The sequence below is a fragment of the Telopea speciosissima genome, chromosome 8, assembly GCF_018873765.1.
Source record: "Telopea speciosissima isolate NSW1024214 ecotype Mountain lineage chromosome 8, Tspe_v1, whole genome shotgun sequence".
Classification (NCBI taxonomy): domain Eukaryota; kingdom Viridiplantae; phylum Streptophyta; class Magnoliopsida; order Proteales; family Proteaceae; genus Telopea; species Telopea speciosissima.
Genome location: NC_057923.1, coordinates 32,251,316 through 32,272,307, shown reverse-complemented (window position 1 = coordinate 32,272,307; position 20,992 = coordinate 32,251,316). Strand labels below are relative to the sequence as shown.

The 20,992-nt window shown below is 38.3% G+C and overlaps 1 protein-coding gene across 1 annotated transcript in view; it reads left to right on the top strand.

Annotated features, from left to right (window-relative positions):
• The first annotated feature begins 684 nt into the window (after positions 1-684).
• The window catches only part of LOC122638276 (biotin carboxyl carrier protein of acetyl-CoA carboxylase), a 40,197-nt gene continuing 19,889 nt past the window's right edge, over positions 685-20,992 (top strand). The window contains exons 1-2 of the mRNA XM_043831160.1: positions 685-887; positions 18,965-19,159. Of these exons, the coding sequence (XP_043687095.1) occupies positions 878-887; positions 18,965-19,159 (205 nt within the window). The 5' untranslated portion in view covers positions 685-877. The remainder of the gene's footprint in view (positions 888-18,964; positions 19,160-20,992) is intronic.

The window sequence follows — 20,992 nt, the reverse complement described above, 5'->3', positions numbered from 1 at the left end:
GGGGTAAAATGGTCTTTTCCAATTAGGTTAGGGTAATTCATAAGTGAGGGCGATTAGGTCTTTTCATATTTATAAAAATATAACAAAGGGTAAAATGGTCTTTTCCAATTAATTTAGGGCAATACCTAAGTGAGGGTAATTAAGTCTTTTCAAATTTATAAAAATGGAACAAAGGGTAAATTGGTCAAGTTTTTAGCACTTAACGGTGGTACTTAACAGTTTGGACCTATCTGGCATTAGGGATGTAAAACAGGGATGGTACATGGAGTATTAAGGGGTGATACGTGGACTTTTCAGACCCTTAGGGGGTACGAGAAATATTGGGTGCATTATACGGGGATACGTATACTTCACCCAAAAAAAATAGGATGAAGTCGTTAATGAACCTAACAAACTTTAACCAAAAAAAAAAAACCTAACAAACGTGTTGGCCCTTGAGAATACCAACAACATTCCAACACGTTTGTCGGGCTTAACAAGGCTGAACCGAGCCCTGGCCAAGCCTCTCAAAACCCTAACGATCCAAGGGTATTTTCGGTAAATGAACAGTAAGAGCAATCGTTAACAATTGGTTCCAGTAAAACTGTAAAACTGCAAAACTGTAAAACTGTAAAACATACTTGGTGCTTGCTGTTCCTTCTCTGTTTTACCGTTATTGTGCTGATTCTGCTGATAACAGAATATATTAGGTCACCAAAGTAGATAACCGCTTGTATTTTGTTGAATATTTTTATTATTTCAGATTTTCTTCGTATTATTAAATCTTTCTTTAATTTCCGAAGTTTCAAGGATCAGCTGCTTTGCCTAGGTTTGATTAATCTGTTTCCTGGGCCCTGTTAGGCTTCTTCCTGTCCTCAGAGGTCTACCTACGCCTCCGATGGCTGCATGTAACTCTCTCTCTCTCTCTCAGTGGTTCATTATGATGTAGTAAATGAGCTTTAAATTCTCATTTTCCAATGTGCAATTATTTGATTGCCCTTTTGTTTCCATTTTATTTATCTGGTAATGGAAGAAAGGAATCCGGTTTTCTGGATTACAAATTGATGAGCTTCTTTGTGTATACATTTTATTTTAGAAAATGTGGGGGAGGGGTATACGAAGATAGATTGTGATCTTCATGCATAAGGAAGTGGGGCCTCTGGCAGTTTCCCCCATAATCTGAAAATTTTGAAGTACTACTTGGAATTTTTGTTAGATGTAAAATTTAGAAAAGTCTTGTTTATTTGACTTTGTCTGGTAGAGTTACTTTGTATCAAAGAACAGTGGCTGAGTAGAATTGAGAATGCTATAGAGGGTACCCCTATCCCTATGTTTTTGTAGGCCCATCAAAATAAAAACCCAGTGTTGCTTTTGTTTTAGAGATGGAATGTAAACAGATAACACATGATCTTCATCACTAAACTACTTTAAGGCTATATTCAATATTGGCTTATTGGAGTAAGAAGCTTCCACACTGGAGATGAGGGTGTAATTTTCCTATTATGTGATGTATTTCCTCTATCCATTCTCACTTAAATTAATTTATCTTATTACATTTAACAGGCATCACCATGCGGTTGATCTGAATCTATAGTGTCTTGCTATGGGATTTGAAAGGAAAGCTGCTAATTTGTGAACTAACAATATGTCAACTGATATTCTGAATAAAATTATAATACAGGATGGAAGGAAACCAATATACCCAGTAAATGTCTATCATCCTTGATAATGGCCTCTATTTCCCAGACCTGTCCCTACAATCACACATTATGGCAAATTAAAAATGATTTCATCAACTTTACAAGAGATTGAAGGGCCCATGCTTCTGTCATGCTAATAGAAGTCCAGCCAATTTACAACAACAACTCAGCCTTTATCCCAACTAAATGGGGTCAGTTACATGGATCGTTACCCTCCAATCAGCTCTATTAAAGGTCATACTTGATACAAGGCCTAAGCTATGCATGTCTTTCCTCACCACTTCTCTTAAGGTCATTTTAGGTCTGCCCCATACTCTTTTAGTTCTAGCCAATTTGAGTTCTAATTTTTTTTCCTTCTACCAGTTATGGATTTCTATTGGAAAAAAGATGAAGGAATAAGTAACTTGCATCCTCGAGTAGCATATCTCTGACATGACAAAAGGAATCTTTGGGTAGGTAAGGCATGTGTATGAAAACTCAACATAACTAACTAAGCCTTACCCCAGCTACCTGGGGTTGGTTAGATGAGTCTATTTCTGCCATTTCAACTAGGTTGAAATACCAATTTTTCAAGAGAATGGCAAAAAGTTCAGGTGATTGCTTTTCCAAATGCCAACTACCAACTTGATGCATACATCCTCCTTTTGACTTGGGATTAGGGTGGCACTGTGGCAATTCTAGTGCAGCTCACAATGCCTGAGTATAGATTGATTAGTGACTAGGTTGGGATTGGGTTTGCCAGTTTTCCCTTACCAGACTTTTAATAGATGGGCAAGAATGGTTCAGCATTTGGCCTTTACATCCTAGCTCAACACAATGAATTCACCTCATGGGTTCTGCTAGAAAAATCCTGATCCACTATTCAACTCTAGCTAAAGTCATATTTGTTGTTAACCAAAACTTATCCATATCTTCCAGTCATTTCTGGTCTACCCTCTTGTTCATTTAGCTTTCCCACCGAGACCTGACAACCCCTGTAATTTTAACATGCCACTGAACCTGTTGTAACCTGCCTGATTAATATATTCCAGGCTTGTCCTTTCCTTTATTATAGACAGATTTGAGTTGGTAATATAAACATACTTCGGGCTTAGCCCACCCAGCAACCCACATGTCACCAGTACTCTGGAGTTAGGACTAGCAGTGTGAAAGCACTGGCAGATTACATGATGTGATCATGTGGATGAGACAGACAAATTTTTTTGTTTATTTGTGTACTTCAATGAGGACTGTTAAGAAAAAAAAGAGGAGTCAGGGGATGGGACCAACAATGGGAATCTGTCTCGGTGAGTTTATCGAATTGGACGTAAGTTTATGATTTAATATTGATCCAGGGATGGTGGATTTGGAATTTGGACAACATATCCGTTAAGGTTTTGTAAGATTTAATTTAGGTTTTTTGTAAAAGGAGATTTGAGAAGACTAGGTTTACATTTTAGAGCAGGAGATTAGGGCTATAGATGAAAAATGAAGTCTAAAGTTGAAATTTACAGTTCAGAATGATGTCCTTCAAAGTCTGTAGAAGAAAGCATTTTCACTTTTATTCTGATGCCATTATGCAGCACAATTTATTTTTATTTGGCAGCATTGTGATGATGTATGTTCAACTAGGATCTTAACTCAATACTGGGCACGCTGCATTTGTGAAACAGTTTTTCTGGTTTAGGATTTTTAGAAATTATTAGTGTTTTTTTTTTTATTATACTTGTCTATGTTGTTTATTTATGGTCCTATGATAAGGTTCTAGTTCCTTTTTGTTTGTCTTACTAGTAGGTTCTTTACTATGAATGTTTTAGTAGTTGTTATTGTTAAATAAATTGAATTCGAGTATAGGTACCTAACACCAATTCTGATCTGCAATAAGAGATTTGTTTTCAATTGAGATTCATCTGAAATTCATAGAAGTCTAGCAGCTTGTGTGTTGACATGTGATTGCTTCTATTTTAGTGTGGTGTTTGTTGGTCTAAAATTCTAGGTGTAATTACCTAGGTCCTAGTTTATTCTTCTAATCTTCTTCTATTTTCTTGTATATGTTATTTCTGCAAATTCCATAGCCTACCCGATCATCAAACCTTGCCCACTGCCAGCCAAGGAGCTGAAATTCTTGATAACCACAAGCTGGAGGTTTCATTCTTGGTGACTATAATTTCCTTCGAACGGAAACCTGTTCCAGCCACCCTGTATAAAATTTACCCCTTTACATCCTTTCAAAGTGGTAAAAATCCATGTAAAGGCTTAGTTCCCAAATTTCTGATTTTTTAAAAAATATTTTGTAATACCCTCTATCTCAATATCAAGCCTGTAGCAGAATACACTTCTAGAAAACTAGAACCGAGAATGGCAGAGAAGAGAGTAAGTGGGAGAAGAGGGTACTGTCAGGTGGATCGCACTTGACAACCTCCCTCACAAAGCCTTTATTTATATAAATCAGATTACAGCCAAAGGGGTTGGGATTCCTAATCATATTAGGAATCCTAGTTACCATATGAAAATAGAAACTAAAACAGAAACTAATCCTAAACCAACACAAACTTGAAAATATAAACTAGGACTAAGCAATCCTAATTACAATATAGCAAGAGACACATAGGAGGGAATCTCGATTAGAATACTCACTATTCTAATCGAAATTCCCTTCTCCTATATGCTGCTCGATATACTTCAACACTTCCCCTCAAGCTGGAGTATACAAATCACCAGACCCAGCTTGGAACAACTCCGACAAAAGGCAGGTCCAAACAGTGGCTTAGTAAACATATCACCAAGTTGATTGGTAGTGGAAACAAACGGAGTAGAAATCAACTTCTTCATAACAACATCCTGAACAAAGTGACAATCAACCTCAATGTGCTTACTCCTATCATGAAATACTGGATTACATGCAATGTAAATAGCGGCTTGATTATCACAAAACATCTTCATAGGTTGAGAGATAGGAAATCCCAACTCCTGGAGCAATGACTTTTCCCACATCAACTCAGTTGGAGTATGTGCCATTGCCCGATATTTAGCCTCTGCGCTTGATCGAGCAACAATAGTTTGTTTCTTGCTTTTCTAGCTGACCAAAGTACCACCCACAAAGGTACAATAACCAGTAGTAGAACGCCTATCATCATCAGCATCGGCCTAATCAGCATTAGAAAACCTAACCAGATTAGTATGTCGGTTAGGTCGATAAATAACCCTTACCAAGAGCATCTTTTAGATCTCGCAACACACGACAAGCAACATCCCAATGAATTTTCTTTGGATGTTGTATGAACTGACTAATAGCTCCAATGGCAAAAGATATATCTAGGCAGATGACAATAAGATAAATGAGTTTCCCAACCAACCTTCCATACCGATGAACATTTGAAAAATCATCACTCTCAATTGTGGTTCAAAATTTCGCGACATATCGCAGAAATTTCGGTATATTTCAACACTACCAAGACGAGATGGGCTTCCGAAATGAAAAATGTTCAAATTTCAGTATATTTCGTCGAAATTTCATGAAATTTTGGTATATTTTATTAAATAGTGTGTATTTAACTATTTATACATGAAATTTTGGTATATTTTATTAAATAGTGTGTATTTAACTATTTATACATCAGGGTCCGACTGTATACTGTCAATCAAGGGTGCAAACCCAAAACACCATTTTGGGTTCATTTTTTTGCAATATGAAGGTTTAAATGTGTTTATTTAGCTTAAATAAGGGTGTACATGAAGTATCGGACCTTATAATGGCCAAAAACCTATCGAGATGGAGTACTGAAATATGTCAGAAAAAATACCATATTTTGGCAAAATTTCGGATATTTCGGAAATCTCGACCAGCCTGAAATGGCGAGATGAGACGAGATTTTAAACCTTGCTCTCAATACACCCAAGCTTTTGATGGGGATCCATGGGAGGATCTACTGTTTTGGAAGCAAGCATTCTAGTGTCAGTTAGAAGGTCAATGACATATTTCCTTTGAGATAAGCTAACATCTTTCTTGCTTCGTAAGACTTCAATTCCAAGGAAATACTTGAGAACACCCAAGTCTTTCATCTGAAAATTCTAATGAAGGTATGATTTAACTTGAGCAATACCAGAAACATCATTATCGAATATAATAATATCATCCGCATAGGCTACCATCACAACCACCTTGGAACTCTGACGATGAACAAAAACGGAAATGATCAGAATAACATAGTGAGACAAACTATGCTCTTGGAGATTGTTTCAACCCATAAATTGCCTTACGAAGCTTGCAAACCTTGGTAGAATTCTGCCCATGAGCCACATACCCTGAAGGTTGCTCCATATAAACTTCCTCTTGAAGATCACAATAGAAAAAAGCATTTTTGATATCCATCTGCTATAAGGGCCAGTCGAAATTAACAGTTAGAGAAATAATGGTATGGGCAAAATTCAGGCAGACAACATGAGAGAAAGTCTCAAAGTACTCAACACCATACGTTTGAGAATAGCCTTTAGTAATCAAGCGGGCCTTTAACTGCTCAATAGAACCATCCGAATTGTATTTGATAGTATAAACCCACCGACACTTAACAAGATCATTTCCAGTAGGTAAGGAAACCAGAGTCCAAGTATTTCTAGATAATGAAACATCCATTTCGGTATCCATGGGAGCCTTCCAATCAGGGTGAGAAAACACCTCATGGTGAGTTTTAGGTCCAAAGTTAGTAGATAAAGCAAAAGCAAGTGGGTGATAGTGGGACGGAGTCCCCTAGGCTTCCCTGAGACGGCCGATTTTGCTGCCTGAATCACCTGATTCTTAGGCAACCAGTTATCTCCCCTCCCCCTGATCTTCACAACTTACTGATTATCCCTCTTAAGGGACTCTTCATATCCTTATCAGTTCTCGTTTCTAAGCAAGAAGCATCATTACTTGCATGGTTATCTTCCACTCTTGCCATCGTTTTGCTTGCTATGGATAGGTTCTAAGCATGCCAGACTTTAATGATCCTCCTTCTCATTCGCTGATACAGTGAAGACCCCTATTTAATCATCATTGGGACTCTCCTTTTGAAGCAATTAAAAGTGTAAGTCCTTTCAGCTTCTTCCTTGATCCCCTTTTGCTAACTTTTATTTGGCTGATTATCTTGTATGATTGAGCTTTCCAGGAGTTTTTTTTCATTCATACAGCAGTGAACTTTTTAGTTCATTTTCTTTCTCCCCCAAAAGTTAATCCAAATCATAAAACTTCAACTTTCTCCCCCTTTTGTCAACAACAAAAAGGAGTAGAGAAAAAAACTCTCCCTGCATCAAAGAATCTTATGCTACAATTATAATGGAAAAATTATCAACAATATTAAGCATAACTATAAGCATAAGTATTAATCATAGTCCCCTTAAGAGTATGCGTCACACCAAATAAGCTTTAAAGTCATACATCATAAAACCAGTAGTTTAAAGTTTAGACAGCCTAAACAAGTAACTTAGAAGTTCAAAAGAGAGTACACACTATCTTGAAAAAACAGATTAAAAACAAAGAAACTAATCATGTGTAGGAGGTGGAGGTAGAGGAGTCAGGCGAAAATGCTGAGTGAGCATCTGTAGGTGAGTCATGATCTCCCTGTTCTCACCACGAAGTGCACCAAACGGATCATCAAATCCCTGAAGGCGGGTGTCCAGCTTCTCTTGAAATGCAGCAAATTCTGTCCTTGTGACGTAGTCACCACCAGCATCTTCATCTTGATCTTCGTCTTCATCTTCACTGTCAATGATGGGTTCTGAGGCCCGCTTGTGCCTTGCTTGGCGAGGAGGAAGAGGAGCAGATGAGTCAAAAGGAATACCCATCTTCTTCAAGGTAGAGGAGTCAATAGCACATGGTTTTGTAGCAGAAATTTCTTCAAAGAAGTCTACCTCAAAGTGCTTGAAGATAATGGTTAAGAAACGACAGTAGGGAAGGCCTCCCTTGTGGTCTTTCTCAGTGGCAATTTCCATTGTTCTCATAATAATGTAAGGAAGACTAATTTGATTGGAGGTAGCAATGCTCCAAATAAGATAGGCTTGAAAATGATTCACTGCATCCTTGTGTCCACCAGTAGGAAGTATATTGTAGGTAAAAATGAGATTAACAACTCTAGCAATGTCATGAAGCTGAATAGCAGTCAGTCCCTTGGGTTCTCCTTGATAATCCTTAAAAATAGATCCATAAACCTCATGGACATTCATGAAGTCATCAGGGCGAGTTTTGGTTCTGAGATATTTTTGGTCACCCAGGTCATTAACACCAATGATTTGGGCAAGATCATCCATATCAAAAATAATTTCTTTCCCCTTGACATAAGAGGTGATAGTATATCCTTCATCATCACCCACAACTCTAAGATTACAATAGAAGAGTTGAACAAGTCTGGGAAAAGGAAGTTCTTGAGGATAAAGGATAGCATCCCATCCCAACATTTCAAAAGGAGTATGAATCTCAGAAGGAAGGACACTATTTAGTTGAAAAACACTTACAAATTTCTCCTTAATGAGTTTCTTCTTTGAGAAGATAGCCCAAAAGATGGAAGCTTCTTTGGAGATGAACAAGTTTCCACCAAATTGATCCTTCTTGGAAGCCACACTCTTTCTCTTTCTTGAAGACTCTCCTTTGTGTGCCATTTGAGAAGTTAGGGTTTTGTAAAATTGGGTTTTGAGAGATTTTGGACAAAGGAGGAGGAAAATGAGGGAAAAACTTGAAGATTTAGGGATGAAACTATGATGTAATCTTCAAAACTGCAGGAATTCACCAGGTTTTGCCCTAAAAACCCAAAAGAAAGGTTTTGGAGAAGAGAGGAGAAGGTTTGAGTGAAGATAGGATGAGAAAAATGAGCCACAGACTAGGTTAAAAAGCCCTCTGTCCGCGATCCGGTCGACCAGAGGACTTGAAATTTTGAATTTTCAAGTCAGCCGACCTTGGATTGAATGGATTGTCCGATTTTGGCAGATTCAAAGGGATAAGCTCATTCAAATGGGTTACAAATACCCAACTCTCCACGAAGAGTACAAAATCTTTCTTCGGGTAGAGGTTTAGTGAAAATGTCCGAGACTTGCCTAGTAGTGTCGATATGTTCAAGGATAATTTCGCCCTTCTGAGTAGTGTCACGAAGAAGTGAAGAATAAGATTTTTGCTGAGATTAATAGCATTTGTACTATCATAGAGGATTTTTGAAGTGCCGAAACTTATCCCATAATCAGGGAGAGTCTGGCGCATCCATAGGATTTATGCACAACACCTACCTACTGCAATGTACTCAGCTTCGGTATTGGAGAGTGCAACACAGTTCTGTTTCTTACTGAACCAAGAGACAAGACATGATTCGAGAAAGTGATAAGTTCCACTAGTGCTCTTGCGATCAATATGACAGCCAGCAAAATCAGCATCAGAAAAGCTAAGTAAATCAAAATTATTATGTATAGGGTACCAAAGTCCTACATTAATAGTACCTTTTAAATATTTGAAAATACGCTTAACTGTGCTAGCATGAGATTGCATAGGACTAGCTTGGAATCTTGCACATGCACAAACACTAAACATAATGTCTGGTCTACTTGCAGTTAAATACAATAAGCTTCCAATCATACCTCGATAATGAGTGGGATCAAAAGGAGTTCCATGCTCATCTTTTGATAAGGTGATTAATGTGCTCATGGGAGTGCTAGATGATTTTTGAGAATTTATATCAAATTTCTTCAATAGTTCCATAATAAATTTAGACTGAGTAATGAAAATTCCATTTTTGGTTTGTTTAATTTGAAGTCCTAAGAAGAAATTTAGTTCACCCATTAAACTCATCTCAAATTCATTTTTCATACAGTTGCTAAATTCAAGGCATAAAGATTTATCAGTAGCACAAAAAATGATATCATCTACATATATTTGAACCATAATCAAATTTGAGCCATTATGTTTAACAAACAATGTTGTGTCTACCTTATCAATAGTATATGCATTCTCAATTAAGAAAGTTTTTAATCTATCATACCATGCTCTAGGGACTGGCCTAAGTCCATACAAGGCTTTCTTTAATTTGAAAACATGAGATGGAAAAGAAGGATTTTCAAAACTTGGGGGTTGAGAAACAAAAACTTCTTCAGCAACTGTTTAAGAAAGCACTCTTGACATCCATTCGATAGACCTTGAAATTTTTATGACAAGTGAAGGCTAGTAGCATCCTTATGGCTTCTAATCGAGCAACAAGGGCATACGTTTCGTTGAAGTCGATTCCCTCTTGCTGATTATAGCCTTGGGCAACTAGTCTTACCTTATTTCTAACCACAGTTCCATTTTCATCAAGCTTATTTTTGAAAACCCACTTAGTACCAATGATAGATTTATTCTTGGGTTTTGGCACAAGTTCCTGTTAGATTATATGGGCCAGAATATCGTGGGGGTATTCTGGACTTTTTCCCTTATTTATTATGTCTTGTATGTGGTTTAGTCCCACATTGCTCATGTAATTATTTTATATGTTTCATTATGATTATAAATAGATGTGCTTTGGATGATAATTAATCATCCAAGCCTTACCCTAATTTTAAATCTCTCTAAATGGTATTAAAGCAGATTTCGAATTAGGGACCACCCCCCTTCAAATTTCAGTTTCTCTCTCTCTCTCTCTCTCTCTCGATTTTCTCCTCTTCTCTCTCTTCTCCCTTGTTCTCCATTCTCACATAGGGCAGCACTGATGAGGTGATCATTCGATCCAGTTGCTGCCCCCATTACCTCATTATAATGCTACATAATTCTGCTCGATAGGAACCAGCCACACCTGCCTGCGATATTTGGATTTTCAGTTTCTTGGGGGATTGCTTCTACTACACTTACAAGGAATCAACTCCTCTCTTTGCAGGCCACAACCTGCAGCAGGATTGCTCTTTTATTGGTTCAATTCTTATCTAACAGATTTGAAGACCTCCTTAAGATCGATTCCACCATCACAAGGTTTTTTTCCAAAATCCTGACACCTATCGATCTTGGGGTTGCTGCTGCCTATTGGTTCTGATTTTTTGCAGGGTATTTCTTCTATCATAGAGGGTCCCTCGACTTCAGTTGCAACCACTTCCCTGCAGTTTTTTGGCTTCTTATTTCCTTCATCGATTTCAGCAATTCAGGGTTTCTTTTCAAAACCCTGACGATATCAATCTAGGGTTTCTAATCGCCACTTGTTGGAAATGGCCAGGGCTTTGATGTTTGCGAGGAATGTCCCATCTCAATATTGGGGGGATGTTCTCACTGCAGTTTATCACATCAATAGGTTACCTTCTCGAGTTCTTAATTCCCGTAGCCCCGCTGATGTTTTATTGGGACATTCCTCCTTTATTGTGCCTCCTAAAGTATTTGGTTGTGTGTGTTATGCTAGAGATACCAGATCTCCAGGCAAACTTGAACCTAGGGGGTTCTGTTGTATTTTCTTGGGTTATTCTCCAACCCAGAAAGGTTATAAGTGTTACCAGCCCCCTTCCCGCCTTACCTTGGTTAGTATGGATGTTGTTTTTCATGAGACCCTTTCTTATTATTCTTCACCACCTCTTCAGAGGGAGAGTTCTAGTGAAGATGTGTCTTTTGAGATTCCTCCCTTGGAGGTTCCTCTGGCTGCTGCCCAGCCTCCTTTACCACCACCCACGGCTGCTGCCCAGCCTCTTTTACCACTACCTATAGTTGCTGTCCAGCCTCCTTTGACTGCTGCCCAGTCTCCTTTGGATGCTACCCATCCTACTTGAATTAATGCCCAACCTCCTCTGGCTGTTCCTCCCTCACCTAACAGGAATCCTTTACAGGGAGAGACCATAGAAAATAGTGTTGTTAATATTCCTATTCAGAGGGAGCTGACTCCAGTCCAAAGAACTATTGGTGAATTTCACAAGAGAATTGACAACTCTAACATACTCACCTATACAAGGGGCAGAACCAACAGAGGGCAGCTGCAATCCACTTTAGCACCAATACCCATCCAATTGCCGGCTCCAGATCCAGATCTTCCATCTCCTGGTAATCCCTCTTCTTCCGACCTACCTATTGCTCATCGCAAAGGTACTAGGATTTGCACTTTACATCCCATATCTCGTGTTGTTTCTTATAGTTCTCTTTCTCCTTCTTTCCGTGCTTTTGTATCTTCTCTTTCTTTTGTTTCGATTCCAAAAAATTGGCAGGAAGCATCTACAGATGGAAAGTGGAAGGTAGCAATGTTGGAAGAAATGAGAGCACTACATAAAAATAATACATGGGATCTTGTGGCTCTTCCTCCAGGGAAAAGACCAGTTGGATGTAAATGGGTCTTTGTGGTCAAATAGAAGGCTGATGGTTCTGTGGATCGATATAAGGCACGTATGGTTGCAAAGGGGTTTACTCAAACTTATGGAGTTGACTATCAGGAGACCTTTGCACTAGTGGCAAAGCTCAACACTGTTAGGGTATTATTATTTTGTGCTGTAAATCTGGGGTGGGATCTTCAGCAGTTAGATGTAAAGAATGCCTTCCTCCATGGGGAGCTTGAGGAGGAGGTATATATGGACATTCCACCAGGCTTCTCTGATGACAGGACCAAGGGCAGGGTCTGTAAATTGAAGCGTGCCCTTTATGGGTTGAAGCAGTCACTTAGAGCCTGGTTTGGCAGATTTCACAAGGCTATGATTTCAGCAGGTTATAAGCAGAGTAATGCTGATCACACTTTGTTTGTCAGACGAGTTGGTGACAAGGTAACTCTTCTCATAGTCTATGTGGAAGATATTGTGGTCACTGGTAGTGATGGTGATGTTATCAAGAATTTGAAGCTCTTCCTTGGCCGTGAGTTTGAAGTAAAAGATCTTTGGCCCTCTAAAGTATTTTCTAGGGATAGAAGTTGCTCGATCTTCAAAGGGCATCTTTCTTTCTCAAAGAAAATATATCCTTGATCTATTGACTGAGACTGGGCTGTTAGGTTGTCATCCTTCAGATACTTCTATGGAAGCTACTACAAAACTTAGGGAGAAAGAGGGTGAACCTGTTGACAAAAGTTGTTATCAGCGATTAGTGGGCAAACTAATCTACCTCTCTCACACACAATCTGATATCGCCGTTGCTGTAAGTTTGGTGAGCCAGTTTATACATGATCCCTATTCCTCACATATGGATGCAGTCCGTCGTATTTTGCGGTATTTGAAGTCTGCTCCAAGAAAGGGAATTCTTCTCTCTCCCAATGGTCACTTGAAGATTGAAGCTTATATTGATGCCGATTGGGCTGGTTCTATTGACAGAAAATCTATCTCTAGCTATTGTTCCTTTGTGGGTGGGAACCTTGTCTTATGGTGTAGCAAAAAGCAGAATGTTGTGAAAAGGTCAAGTGCTGAAGCTGAGTTTCGTGCGATGGCACAAAGAATTTGTGAACTTCTATGGCTTAGAGGATTATTGCAGGATATCGATGTTGTTGTCCATCTTCCCATGATGCTTTATTGTGACAATAAAGCTGCTATTAGCATTGCTCATAACCCTGTCCAGCATGATCGTACTAAGCATGTGGAGGTTGACCGACATTTCATCAAGGAGAAGCTTGAAGCCGGACTCATTTGTGTTCCTTTTGTGAAGTCTACTGATCAACTGGTTGATGTGTTCACTAAGGGACTAAGTGGCAAGCTGTTTCTTCCAATTTTAGTCAAGTTGGGCATGCATGATATATGCTCCAACTTTAGGGGGAGTGTTAGATTATATGGGCCAGAATACCATGGGGGTATTCTGGACTTTTTCCCTTTTTTATTATGTCTTGTCTGTGGTTTAGTCCCACATTGCTCATGTAATTATTTTATATGTTTCATTATGATTATAAATAGATGTGCTTGGGATGATAATTAATCATCCAAGCGTTACCCTAATTTTAAATCTCCACAGTTCCCATACATTGTTTCTTTCGAATTGAAGTAATTCCTTTTGCATGGCCAAAATCCAATCATTATCAGATAATACTTCTTTAGTACTTTTAGGTTCAATTAATGATAGTAATGCGGCATAATTACAAGTGTTTTGGAGTCTGGATCTTGTTTGAACACCAGTCTCAAAGTCTCCAATGACTTGTTCTAAGGGATGGTCTCTTTTAAGTCTGATTTCCTTTGGTAGTTCCATTGAGTTGTCCTAAGATAATTCTAGGGGTGAATTATCATTTTCTTCTAAGGAAGAGGTCTCAACTCTTTTCATGATTTCGGATACAACATCCTCATCATCATCATTAACCAATGGTCTGTATTTTTCCTTGGGAGGGGATACATCAAATCTGATATTCATAGATTCCTCCACAGCCAAGGTCCTTTGTTGAATACTTTATAAGCATGACTGTTGTTAGAGTACCCAAGAAAACATGCCTTCATTAGATTTTTTCATCAAACTTACTTTTGGAATTTTTTGTATTTAAAATAGAATATTTACACCAAAAAATCTGAAAATAATCAACTTTTGGTTTCTTTTCAAAATATAATTCATAGGGTATTTTTGGCAAATTTTTTGATCAAAACATGATTCAGAACATAGCAGGCTATATTTACAGCTTCAGCCCAAAAGTATTTTGGTAAGGAATACTCACTAAGCATGGTTCGGGCAGTCTCTTGAAGAGATCTATTTTTTCTGTCAACAACCTCATTAGATTGAGGAGTTCAAGGAGCTGAGAAATTGTGAGTAATACCTTCATCATCACAGAATTTCCCAAATTGGTTTGAGTTATCAAACTCACCACCATGATCGCTTCTTATGGTAGTTACCAAGTAACCTTTTTGTTTTTTAATTTTCTTGCATAGGGTCATAAACTCATTAAATGCATCATTTTTGTATCTAAGGAATAGAGTCCATGTATATCTAGAATAGTCATCAACAATAACAAAAGTATATACTTTACCACTCAAACTTGGAGTAGGTATAGGACCAAAAAGATCTAAGTGAAACAATTCAAGAGGTCTATTTGTAGGAATAATATTTTTTGATTTATGAGACACTTTCGCTTGCTTATCCTTTTGACATGCATCACAAAAATAATTTTTGTCAAATTTTAATTTTGGTAAATTTCGAACTAATTCTTTAGATGCAATAGATTCAATTAATTTGACATTTATATGACCAAGTTTTCTATGCCATATATTTGATTCATCATGTGAGACTAAGAATGTGTTGCTAGAGTTAGCTTTCATCAATAACACAAGTGTATATGTTGTTTCTTCTAGATCCTTTCAACACTACTTTGTTATTTGCATCTACAATCAAGCAATAAGATACATCGAAGTTTACCTTGTAGCCAACACTACAGAGTTGACTGACACTTAGAAGATTGTAGGCAAGTTTGTTAACCAGACAAACATTTGAGATAGTAGTACCTCCGTTATCGATGTTTCCGATGCCAATAATCTTTCCTTTACCATTGTCTCCAAATGTTACCCATCCTCCATCATATTTTTTCAGTTTTATGAAAATCTTTACATTCGCTGTCATATGCTTAGAGCAGCCACTATCAATGTAATGTAGTTCTAGATAGGGTAAAGCCCTACTAGAAGCCAATTAAACCAGGACCAATAACAAGGAACAAAGGGGCTGTTGGTTCTACAGTTTCAGTAGGACAGAATTGCAGTTTTAGGTCAAATCTAGGGCTTAGGTTAGGATAATGGAAGGGGGGCTTAGGGGGTATGGCTAGGCAGGTATATAGGACTCTAATAATGTAGGTATTATAGAGTTTTAAGTGTTTTGAAAATTCTGTAAAACTGGGCAGCAAGATCTAGGGTTTAATGGAGTTGGGGTTTATGGGATTAAAATAAAAAATAAAGGGGATCGATTGGGGGAAAGGATTAGAGGGTTAGAAGAAAAAATTGGGTGTCAAACTTACTGGAGATTCCACTGGCAGCAGCTTGAACAGATGTGAAGGATAGAGCCACCTTCGAATTGAAGAAGATCCTCCCAGCCGTCACGGCGTAAGGAGTCAACCGGATTCCACCAGTCCCTTTCCACCTTGATAGGACCACAAGGATGCACACTCACAAGAAGCAACACTTAACAGAGCAGGGCAGCAGCAATGGCAGCAAATAAAAGCTTTTCATTAATCAAATTCGTGTTTCATACTTGGCCCCCTTACAACCTTATATAAAAGACTCAAAATTAGACTTAGATACTAAAAAGGAATGGTCTAACCCAATCCTTAACCTATTAGCTAACTTAAACTGACTAGGAAACTGAAATAGACTCAAAATAGAGTCCTAATGACTTAAAACAACTTAAACTACTTAAAATAAAGAAGATTCCCTACTAGCCAATAGGATATAAGAACCTCTTAGCCAATAGGATCACTTCACTTAAATTAGACCAAGTGAACCAATTGGATGCAACCAATTTAAACCGGTTCAATTAAAAAATATAAAAATAAACTAAGTATTGGGCTAATCCTGTATGCAACCTATATACTCATATTTTAGGCCCATAAAAGTGGCCTATTACATAGAAAACCCTTGGGATCAAAGGCCCAACATATATATATCCCAACCCTAGACTTATCCCTAATAAAATAAGCCCATTTGGGCGATGAATCTGCATGGCCTTCTCAACCAAGGCTGCAACCAAATATATTCAAAACTATCCTGACTTTGGGCGATCACCAATCTGGACCATAATTTGGAAGCTGGGAATCCATCCAAAGTTTAAACTCTTCCTTTGGAGATTTCTACATGGTGGTGTTTCCACCAGAGGGAACCTTAGATGGCTAAACTCAAATTGTACTATCTGTCCCTTGTGTCTGGCTGCACCTGAAACTTCTTGGCACCTTTTTCTATCTTGTAAATTCACCAAGAGACTCTGGGTTGCCGGGCCCCTTGGCCTGCGAACCGAATATATCCAAGGTGACAACATTCTTGATGCCTTTAATCACCTAATTGCTAACCTTTCCAAAACCGAGGAAAATACTTTTCTTGGAGTGGCTGCAATAACTCTTTACTTCATTTGGCATAATCGAAATGAGGTAGTTTTTCGAGAGAAAGAGTTCTCCCAATTCGATTATGTATAACATAGCTTCTTGGATAAGGGACTGCGCTATCCTTCATCATGATGGGTCTAACCTGACCATGCTGGCACCCTCCCTTGAGGACAACCAGCCCAATCAGGAGAAACCCCCCTGGAATTCTACCTTAACCAGGCCAAAAATGAGTGCGCTCTAATTGTATCGAATGGCAGTTTTGGAACAACCACCAAGAAGGGAGGTTGGGGAGCCTTTGTTTTCTATAACCATTAACTTGTGGACTGGTGTATGAACTCTACAGGATCACCACAGGAAACGGAACTCAGAGGAGTTAAAGAAGGGATCGAAAAGGCACTAAAGAGAGACTGCATGGAGATCATTTTATGGACAGACTTGTTGGAGGTATAGGGTTAGATCAATTGCCCGGAGGAAAACCTGTGGCTGTGGGAGCAGTACCATTTGCTGTTTGACATTAAATATTTAATTTCGTCTTTTAAGTCTGTAACTGTATTGAAACAACATAGAAGGCTGATTTCACCAGCACACTCCCTAGTGTCACATGCTAGGGTATCAAACTTTGAACTGGTTTGTAAGTTTTTGTTTTTTTAAGCAGTAGGAATGTTTAATTCACAAAAAGAAAAAAAAAAAAATCTTTAATTAAGACAAGATAGATAAAAATAAATACTCAAAGAGAATAACACACAAGATTTATAGTGGTTCGGCTAACCCAACCTGCATCCACTCCTCTCAACTTTGAAAGAATTTCACTAGCTTCTTCCTTTTAGTACAATAGGAGGGAAAAACACCTTTACAATCTTTTTCACAGGATAAGAGGATCTCACGTATTAATTTAAGTACAGTCTAGATTAACACACTAATGCTTTCTTAACTCAAAAGCATAAACAATACAATAAAGAAAATGTAAGAATTACCTAGGCAAGGAGTGTAACATGTACTCCTTGCAAGTGATGAATGATATGCAATGATGCTCAATGTTTTGACCTTCTTCAGAACTTCTCTTTAGAATGAAAGCTTGCAAAGGTCTTGAGTATTGAAGTCAATCTTGAATGATCTTGATGGAGACTACTAGACTTCAATCAATAACTTTTCACTTTTTATGAGAATAGTATTTTGGACTGTATTGGTTAAGTGAAAAGTTCTCACATGTCCTCTATTTATAGGTTCATTTAATGCTCTAAAAATATGTGCAAAATGTGCTCTAAAGGATCTATTTTTAGTCCATCCGGTCGACCTGAAGAATGATCCGGTCGATTGGATCATAGTCGTTGGAGAAATAGATCCGTTGGAAACTAGTCGTTGGAGGGCAAAATTCCATCCGGTCGCAGTCCGGTCGACCGGACCATCGTCCCACTTGATCCGGTCGACCGGACCAAGTCACGGAATGTTCCTGTGAATCCGTAATGCTACTGTCAGCATCCGGATGAAATGGGTCCTGAGATCCAGTTGACCGGATCATAGTCCCCTTCCTCTGTATTGGTTGATTCCGATAGTTTTGACTATGGGGTTTCGCGGGATTTTGCTCCAACTTTTTTCCAACATTTCCTAAGGTCATGTGGGTTCAAATGACAACCTCCTAAGGTCTCTATATGATGCAAATGCAATTTCATTAATATTATGCAAATGCAAATATAAGTATGCAAATGTGTGTGTATTTATGAATGTGCACACGAGCATCTTCATGAAGGTCTTCATCTTGATTTCTTCAATTGATGTTCTTCAATCTTCAATCTTCATTCTTCAATTATTCTTTAGTGAGAATGGTGAGGTGTCTTCAAAGCCTTGATCTTTCAAGCTTTGTCTTGAACATCCTTGTGTTTTATGCCCTTCAGTGTCTTGGCTTGATCTTCTTGGTTTCATCATCAAACCTGTTGATATATTAATACACAGTGGCTTGTGCCAACACGTTTGTTATCATTAAAACAGTCATGGAGGTAGGGAAGGTTTTCCCAACAGTAAGCTATAGTATTGAAGAGTGGAATTGCAAGATAGGAAATGTGTAGGCAGCACCAAGTAGTTGGGATAAAGTTTAGCGAGTAGAGTTGAGGTTTCTTGGATTTCTAATTTGCGAATGCTTCCTTCTCATTGTAATATGGATTGTTGCTCATACTCATGGTGAGATTCATGTTTCTTCAAAATAATCTGTGAATTTATTTAGTCTATTGATTTTCTATTTTTGTTAGGTTGCTCTGTTCCTATGTTTTTGTTGACTGAAATCACTCCATAGAGTTTCTTATAAGGAACTTTTTAATCTCCTTAAGTGAAGCATGTATGTCAAGTTTTAGAGATTTATCTTTCAACCTGAATTTTTCTATTTCCTCCGTTTAGGTAGCTTGGGAGGTGCTTCACATATTCAATTGTCAAACTTTCACTCTGGCTATGCTAGAACCCCATTTGGCAGTTTACAAATGTATCCGATAAGAAGTTGGACCAGGCAGAAACCTAGATTTTCAGGTTTGGTGCTGTCAAGCAGGTTTGAAAAGCCATTTTCCACAAGCTGCAGATCATCTTCTGAAACTGAAAGTATGTTCATTTTGCATTCATCAAGAATGATGATGATGATTTTTTTAGTGGAAATATTATACTTCATTTCTGCATCAGTATCATTGCTAAAAGAGGGAAAAAACGAAAGAAACAGAAACTTTTGACTCATCAATATTCTGAGAATAAATGGATTGCATGAATTGTGTTTGTATCTCTTGATTTTTCCCTGAACTACCCAAAAGTACCAAGATTCATGGTTCCGTTAGTGGAAGCCAAGTTCATAGTTCCGACATCTGAGGGTTTAAAGAACCTTTCCCTATGAGGGATACAAACTAAGAATCCCCTGAAATTGGGACCATTAATCCGTTTGACACACTAGTTGACGGAAGATGCAGCAAGATGAAGCTAAAGTTGCATAGATTTTTTTGATAAGTATAAATTTATTAAAAAGAAAGGTGCTAGATATAGAGTACAATAACAAGAAGAAGAAGCAGCCAAAGGCCTTACCCTGTAAGGGGCAGCCAACTATATCACAACAACAACAGGGGGCCAGAGGCCCAAACAACAAAGGATCAATACTGAATATGATAGGGACGTACATTGAAGGACTGTATACCCCTCCCTTCTCTAGCTAATTCATTAGCAATTGATTGGCAGTCCTCAGTCTTCAAGAAAAAGAAGAGTGACCTTGCTCTGTAAGGGCCCTAGCCCTTTTAATCCCACATGATCCTTGAGCCAATGACTAGTCAAGGAGCAGGAGCAGTGCCCTTCCACTATCACACTATCACATCTGTTGAAGTAGTAGTAATAGGTAGGGGCAATAATTCAAACTTAAATAGTAAAGGACAAGAGGAATCCATCGACTTACAGCATGCAACCAGCAAACTCAAAACTCACGGAAAACTTAAAAAGGTACGATTCTTCTAGACTTCAACCCTCGTGCGATACCAAGGAGGCTGAACAGAAAGATGCGTCTTCAACCTCTCTTCAATGCTGCAATCTTCAACCGTTAAAGCAAATGAAAAGGAAGAGAAGCCATAGCAGTAAAATCGAAGAAGGAATCCAGATTGATGTCGGCTATTCGTGGATTCGGAAAATCGGAAGGATGAAGGAGCAGTAACTTTCTTCTTCTTCTTCTTCTTCTTGACTGAAGAGAAAAACCAACAATTGAGAAACAACAGGAAGAAGACAACAGCAACTATGGGAGACCCAGTAAAGGTTTTCAATCGTTTCAACATCAGCAAACCAAGCACTCGATTCCAAAAATTCCAATCGATTCAGCAGTTGGTACTTGGATTCAGCAGCAACAAGCAATTTCAATCTATTGATTCAGCAATCCAAGGAAACACGATAGCAGCAATCCAGCGTAAGTCGATTCTGGTTCAAAAAATCAGCAGAAACCTTCAGCATATGTTCGATTAGCAATAATACTCGATCAGCACAAGAAATCTTTGATCAGCAAACAACAGGTTCGACAACCCCCTCCCCCATTTTTTTAAGTAACTAGGGTTTTCAGAGATTCTTTTTCTTCTTCTTCTTCTTCTTCTTCATAGCTCTGAAAACCCTGGCAAGACTCTCAAAACAAATATCAAGGAAATGGCAAGTACTGGTTACAGCTCTGATACTATGTGACAAACCCAGAACCTGGAACCAGTGCCTGCAAGTGGAAGAGATATGACAGAAGAGAGATAACCGAAGGTTGAGAGAAGCTAGGCGATAGTGAGTGATTTCTCCTATTGTACTTGCACAGTTTATTTATAATAAAACCAATCCTTTACGTAGTAGGAAACTGAAACTAATTACAGCTAGCCGTCTAAAGACTAAATAGGAAACTAAATCCTACTTTCAATAGGAAAGAATAACAACTAGAAC